The sequence below is a fragment of the Punica granatum genome, chromosome 4 (genome assembly GCF_007655135.1).
Source record: "Punica granatum isolate Tunisia-2019 chromosome 4, ASM765513v2, whole genome shotgun sequence".
In the NCBI taxonomy this organism is placed as follows: Eukaryota; Viridiplantae; Streptophyta; class Magnoliopsida; order Myrtales; family Lythraceae; genus Punica; species Punica granatum.
Window position 1 is genome coordinate 8,417,932 of NC_045130.1, and position 7,706 is coordinate 8,425,637.

Genomic DNA, 7,706 nt, shown 5'->3' on the forward strand with positions numbered 1-7,706 from the left:
CTGAAACCTTTTGATTTTTTTAAGTAAAAGCTTTCGTCGTTGCACTGTATAATCCATTATCTAGATGGAGCTTTGATATAATAACTAGCTAGGAAATGGAAAAAAAACTAACCGTCAGCCGGGATAAAGGCCAGGCCAGTGACGTGTTTGGTACATTTACGACTCTAATTGACTGACAACTGAGAAGCCATTGCCCTTGGAATGGAGCCTTTAATTATAGAGTTGGCGGAGGAAACATTTCCCTATGTAGATATTAAGATGTTTCCAACAGTCCACCAGACCACCGCCATTAGAAATCTTCCAAGAAAAAATAAAACAAGGAACCAGCAACCTGTTTGCGCGGAGAATTTCAAGGAAATGATCCGGAGGAATAGCGTTATTCTTTGGCATAACATAGTATGGTTCTTATGACGATTCATTAAAGTCTAATGTCTCAATGCACATAATGAAGATTGAAGTGACAGCCATCCTTTGTTACTACAACATATGCTGTATAACTTTATAAATATATGATTCTTCTTATAATATCTGTAGATTAATAGCTAGTATTGGACTTGGGGTACTAAGAAAAAATAAATAAATAATTTAAGAAAAATCTATAATGTATAAAATGGGAAAACCAAACCATATAATGCCATGATCTGCTCTTCTTTATCTCTGCTCGGTTCTGTCCTATGCTCTTCATTACTGTTGTGTTCACTACCCAACTCTTTCAACTTTGAGAGAAACAAGCTTCAGTCTTGACCAACAATCTCTGCTCTGTATGGGATAAGTTCTGTAAGTTGGATTCATCTTCTTCAATCTTTTATTTATCACTCTTCAATGGCTTTTACTTGTGTTTGTACTCCAAGCTCCTTGCTCTTCACGTAACAGTCGAGGTCCATTAGCTAACTTACATTCTTTCACATGCCGTTTCTAGTGGACGTAAGTCACGTAACCATGGAGGCCTTCTGGACTCTGTTCTGCAATGCTGCTAAATGTTCGGGTGACAATGCCAAGAACGGGTGTGGCTTGGTCATCAACCCATATTCTTGCATCAACCAAATTCTGGTCATTTCAATTGATGCCTTGCTTCTGTTAGTTTTCCTGGTCATCTTGATATGCAAATCATGCTCCTCGAAAAAATCCATAGCTCCGTCCCAGTCAGCTCATTCTAGCCCCTTACGGATTGCTGCCGCCAGTTTCAATGGGCTGCTGAGTTTGGGCTATTTCAGTTTTGGGATTTGGATTATCTATGAGAAGACAAAAACGGAGCAGACTGTTCTTCCCCTACACGAATGGCTAACGGTCCTCTTCCATGGGCTCGGTTGGTTGCTACTAAGCTTGACCGTTAGCATTAGAAAGCTATACTTTCCATTCGTGGGTTTAACCAGATTTTACGCTGTTATCGGCTCGTTGTTCGCCGGATTTCTTTTCATTTCATGCGTCTGGGAAGTACTGGTGAAGAAGTTGGTCACTGTGGGATTAATCTTGGACATATTGTCCCTTCCGGGGGCAATTCTATTGCTATTGTGCGTGCTCGAGAGACAAGATCACGGGGACTCCAATGGAGCCCTTTACGAGCCTCTCCAAGGAAGGGAGCCTGAAGAAACTGTCGAACTAAAGGATGACATTACCCCTTTCGCTTATGCAGGACTTCCAAGCAAACTGACATTTTGGTGGTTAAATCCTCTTATGAAGAAGGGGAAGCACAAGATTCTCCAGGAGGATGATATCCCACTTCTAAGGAGAGAGGATCGAGCCGAGACTTGCTACTCAAGATTTATGGAACGAATTCAGAAAAACAAGAAGGACGGATCGAGCGATGCCTCCTCGATGCTGTGGGCAATAGTTTATGTAGAGAGGAAGGGTATTCTGGCCTCGGGAATTCTCGCATTGATCAAGGTTTTGGCCCTGGCAACAGGTCCACTGTTCCTCAGTACTTTCGTCAAGTTGGTCCTGGGCGAGCAGGCCTTTGAGTATGAGGGCTACGCCCTAACCGCAGGTTTGTTCTTAGTAAAGTGCTTGGAGTCTTTCTCTGAAAGACAATGGTACTTTCAGACCCAACTCATTGGGCTTCGGGTCCGGTCCTTCCTATCAGCTGCAATCTGTGGGAAGCAATTGAAGATCTCAAATGCTGCTAAGATTACTCATTCTCCGGGTGAGATCGTGACTCTCGTTACATCAGATGCCTATAGGATTGGTGAGTTCCCATATTGGTTCCACCAAATATGGTCCACGAGCCTCCAACTGTGCCTCGCACTTGCCATAGTCTATTATGCCGTGGGATTGGCGACTTTGGCTGCTTTGGTCGTAATAATTCTATTGGTGGTTGGGAGTTCTCCTTTGGCGAAATTGCAGCACAAGTACCAAAAGAAACTCATGGAAGCACAAAGTCGGAGGGTAAAGGCCACCACGGAGGCGCTCGCCAACATGAAGGTGTTGAAGCTGTATGCCTGGGAGACACATTTTAAGGATGTGGTGGAAAAGCTGAGGAAGGAAGAGTCAGAGTGGATTGACAAAGTATTAGCCCAGAAAGGCTACTACTTGGTCCTCTTCTGGTCGTCCCCGATCCTCGTCCCGGCAGTCACATTCTGGGTCTGCTACTTGTTGGGTATCTCTCTGAATGCAGGCAATGTGTTCACATTCCTCGCTAGTCTTCGGATAGTTCAGGAGCCAGTTAGGCTGATCCCTGATGTGGTTGGGGCCTTCATTCAGGCTAAGGTTTCCTTCTATCGGATTGTGAACTTTCTTGAGACTCCGGAGTTGCAGAATAAGAATGTGAAGCAAAAGAAGCGTGAATGGGGATTGGATGAGGCGGCGGTTATTGTGGACGCAACCGAGATATCATGGGACTCGAACCTGAGCTCAGTGAAAGCAACTCTGAGGAATGTTAATTTGACAGTTAAGCCTGCAGAAAAGGTTGCTATATGTGGAGAAGTTGGATCAGGGAAATCAACTCTTCTGGCGACCATTCTCGGAGAAGTAGCATATGTCAATGGAACAGTAAGTCCTAGCACATAATATTCCTTGTTCAAACTCTTATTTTCATTCTCGTAAGAGGCACAAAAATGAAGCTAACGAGTGCCTATAGAACTTTAGAAATGTCTTATCTTGTATGACAGGTTCAGGTCCATGGAAGGATGGCGTACGTCTCGCAAACAGCATGGATACAGACAGGAACTATTCAAGAAAACATCCTCTTCGGGTCACCTATGGAATCTGCTAGATACCTGGAGACAATTCGGAGGTGCGCCCTAGAGAAAGATCTTGAAATGCTTCCGTTTGGCGATCTGACAGTTATCGGAGAGCGAGGTGTGAATCTGAGTGGCGGGCAAAAGCAGAGGATCCAGCTCGCCCGAGCCCTTTATCAGGATGCTGACGTTTTTCTTTTGGATGATCCATTCAGTGCTGTAGATGCCCACACAGCGACAAGCTTATTCAATGTGCGGATTCTTGTCTTTTAGTTATGTTTATAAAAACAGTTGGACCATGCATGGTTTGTAGTTGGACTGCAAAGAGAATGGAGTCGGATCTTTGTATAAAGGGTCCCAATTTACATGGCGATTCCATCCATAACCATGTCCAATCTTTCATAAGTTTTTCTGGAAAGAGCTAAATTAATGTTTGGTTTTGTTTCTGATGCTGCCAGGAATATGTTATGGAAGCATTGTCCGGAAAGACAGTTTTGCTTGTTACTCATCAAGTTGACTTCCTCCCAGCTTTTAATTCCATCCTGGTCAGTAATTTCCCATGCAATCTGCTGTCCTTAACCTGTTTATCTTATTGTTGAGTGGGAATTTTGATCTTCTAATCGATTGATTTACCGTTCTTTCCGTCCTTGTTGGTTGCAGCTAATGTCCTCTGGGGAAATCTTAAGAACCGGTAGTTATGATCATTTGATGGCTTTGTCCCCAGAGTTTCAGGATCTCGTCAATGCACACAACACAACCGCTGGTTCCAATCAGCAAATTGAGGGCCCCCTCTCTAGGAAAGAACGATACAGCAAGGAAGAGATCGAGAAAATCGAAGTGAAGGAAAGCTTTGAAGCCTCTTCAGGGGACCAGTTGATTAAGGAAGAAGAACGGGAGGTTGGAGACACCGGCCTTAAGCCTTACATACAATACCTTAAACATGACAAAGGCTTCTTGTACTTCACCATTTCAATGCTTGCTCATGCCATCTTTATCATTGGGCAATTGGCTCAAAATTATTGGCTGGCATCAATTATTGGGAACTCTAGCGTGAGCAGCGCAGAGCTAAACTCGGTTTACACTGGGATTGGGCTCTTAATAGCGGTCATCCTTTTGTTCCGATCATACATCGTAGTTCGCTTAGGCATCAGTGCATCGGAGTCTATATCGACTCAGTTGCTGCAATCTCTCTTTCGTGCTCCAATGTCGTTTTACGACTCCACACCTCTTGGGAGGATCCTCAGTCGGGTATGAGCTTCAAATTACTTGAGCATATGGTGGTTGTAGTTCAGTTAAATTATAACATTATCGACTTGTTTGAATTGACAGATTATGGGAATTGACTAATAAATATGTGAGGATTCTCTTCATTTGATAGGTATCTGCAGATCTAAATATTATCGACACTGATGTGGCTTTCAGAATGAATATTGCATTTGGGTCGACAATGAACGCGTACTCCAGCTACGTGATACTTATATTTCTTACATGGCCGACTGCTTTCATTGTCATACCTATGATTTATCTTACAATCGTAATACAGGTATTAAATCATCTTGGCACCGCCAAAATTTTCTTTATTCTACAGGCTATGCCAATTTTACCATATTATGATCTTTGTATGCTAGAAATACTATTATGCTTCCTCGAGGGAATTGATGCGGTTGGATGGCACGACAAAGTCCTTCCTAGCGAGCCATGTAGCCGAATCCATTGCCGGTGTGATGACAATAAGGGCTTTCGGGGAGGAAGATCGTTTCTTCTCGAAGAGTTTACGACTCATCGATGCAAATGCAAGTCAAGAGTTCCACACATTCTCTGCAAAGGAATGGCTGGTCCAGCGGCTTGAAATCCTCTGTGCCATCGTCCTCTCATCTTCAGCACTCGCAATCACACTGCTCTACCTCGGATCTTCATACTCGGGTCTGTCTTCTACACCAGCTTATAGGCCTCCGTTCCATTTCCATGTATTGGGTCTTCATAGTACTTCCGACTTGCCTAAGACAATTGTTAAGCTTTTAGATCGGTTGACAAGCTGTAATTCTGTTATTATTTCCATGGCAGGTTTCACTGGGATGGCATTATTGTATGGTCTGTCACTAAATGTGTTCCTGGTGACCGCTGTCCAATTCCAATGCATACTCTCCAGTCTTCTCATTTCGGTTGAAAGAGTAGAGCAGTATATGCACATCAAGAGCGAGGCTCCTGAAGTAATCGAAGGCTATAGGTCCGATTCCAACTGGCCTTCTACCGGCAATTTAAGGATATGTGATTTAAAGGTAGATAACATAAATTCATGTCTGTTCCTATAATGTTATTCCAGTCTAGGAAAAATTCAAACATATGATGTCATGTACTTTTTTTACTGCATTCGTTACTGTGAGCAGGTTCGATATCGGCCTGGGGCCCCATTAGTACTTCGGGGGATAAGTTGCAACATAGAAGGCGGGCACAAGGTTGGTATTGTTGGCAGGACAGGTAGCGGAAAAACTACCCTTATCAGCACACTGTTCCGTTTAGTTGAACCAACGGAGGGCAAGATCATTGTTGATGATCTAGACATCTGCAAAATCGGGCTCCATGACCTCAGGTCACATTTTGGGGTCATACCACAAGATCCAACCCTTTTCGATGGGACAGTGAGGTACAACCTAGACCCGTTAGCGGAGCACACTGATGATGAGATTTGGAAGGTAATGCTTATGTCCTGACTAATGTGTTCTAGTGTAATAATAACAAAACTTGTTTGGATTGCCGATTTTGGCAAAGTTTTCAGAAACATCTTTTCTGTATACAGTTTGAAACTTGCTAGATTTATCGTTATTATTTTGGCTGATTTAGTGAAACATTCCCAAATAACTTAAGTGAGGTCCTCTTTCGTGGACATGAATAGGTTCTTGGCAAATGCCAGCTCCGGGAGGCCGTACAAGAGAAGGACAATGGCCTCAACTCTCTAGGTAGGAAGAACGTATGAGAAAATGAAAATCACAAGAGGTTCAATTTCGTGGTCTGAGTGAATCACTGGCTTCGGTTTAAATGCAGTTGTGCAGGATGGGTCAAACTGGAGTATGGGACAGAGGCAACTGTTCTGCTTGGGACGTGCATTGTTGAAGAGAAGGCGGATACTGGTTCTTGATGAAGCCACAGCATCTATTGACAATGCGACTGATTCAATCCTCCAGAGAACGATTCGAACAGAATTTGCTGACTGTACGGTCATAACAGTAGCCCACAGAGTACCGACCGTTGTGGACTGCACGATGGTTCTCGGCATGAGTGATGGTGACTTTTTCGCTTTAATTTCTTCTTCTTTTGCTCCAAAGACCGAGTGATTCATGAATCTAGATGGATAATGATGGTGACAATTTTTTTTTTCTGAAATTTAACAGGAAAACTGGTGGAGTACGATGAGCCGATGAAGCTGATAAATAAAGAGGGTTCACTGTTTGGGCAGCTTTACAAGGAGTACTGGTTTCGAACTGCGAATGCAAGCAATTACTTGGAGGGTTAGTGGAGACAATCCACCTGTTGGTTTTTGAAAATCAGGAATTTTGGCTAATAAAGCATTGTAATATATATTTAGCGGGAGGCAGTTTAAGGCGTAAAAATAAAGGACAACGGATTGGAGGAATCCCACCAATGCAAGGAACGAACAAATATCAGTTGCTTTTCTCTGGATGGAGTGATTCGGAGTAAGAGGATTTGAAGAGAGTTCTATTCCACTATATCCTACTACTTAAATCACCAGTTCTCGGCTTCCTATTTTATCTGTTGCTGCACTATATACTTAATAGAAATGCAGTTGGGATGTACAATTTTCAGTAGTCTCATAAGGTTGTTGATTTTCTCTGGACGATGATGGCGAGGAAATAGCTTACACTTTACAGATGGAGAGGAAGGGAATTGATAGGGTAAGTTGATTAAACATGATGAAAAACATCTGGGTCATCAGTCAATAGATATTCATGATTCCATGGAAAATCCATCATAGCAGGCTTCAAGGATCGATATGCAATGGTGACTATTCGTGCCATTTTATTAGCTATTATGATTTTTATTTAATTGTATTAGTATGACAAAACTCCCTTGTAACAAAAAAAAAAAAACCTGCTAATCTCTCGAACTAATCAAGGGCAACAGAACAAGTTAAATAGAGTTGATAAGCCATACAAAACTTTAATCCCCTGAGAAGAAAAAAAACAAAGCGGATTGTGCATCCACCACATAGAATCCCGAGGGCAAATTTGTTGGTACCAGTGCAATCTCACGTAACAAACAACCTATACATTCCGCTTGCTCCAGTTGCAATCGGACCGGCCAGGCTATTCCAAGTAAAATGTATGGCCAACACCAGCTCTTTTATGCATAGCACTTCCACGGCCAGAGCTAGGTCTAGCCACTGAAGTTATCCATGGAGGATCTTGCGCTTCGTCAGCTAGACCATTAATAATCCCCTTAGCCCTCGAGTATCCCAGCTTGACTATTTTGCCTTGTTGGAATCTACAATTCCAAGTCTTGCAAATGCATCGATGC

At 42.9% G+C, this 7,706-nt stretch overlaps 1 protein-coding gene across 1 annotated transcript; it reads left to right on the forward strand.

Annotated features, from left to right (window-relative positions):
* The first annotated feature begins 617 nt into the window (after positions 1-617).
* On the forward strand, positions 618-7,188 carry LOC116205757 (ABC transporter C family member 10-like). Its single transcript, XM_031538413.1, has 12 exons — positions 618-777; positions 920-2,985; positions 3,105-3,425; positions 3,632-3,718; positions 3,834-4,421; positions 4,552-4,716; positions 4,802-5,096; positions 5,238-5,452; positions 5,561-5,866; positions 6,067-6,130; positions 6,216-6,455; positions 6,563-7,188. Exons 2-12 carry the CDS (start codon positions 940-942, stop codon positions 6,682-6,684), a joined length of 4,449 nt encoding a protein of 1,482 aa, XP_031394273.1. The 5' UTR covers positions 618-777; positions 920-939; the 3' UTR covers positions 6,685-7,188.
* Positions 7,189-7,706: the final 518 nt, after the last annotated feature.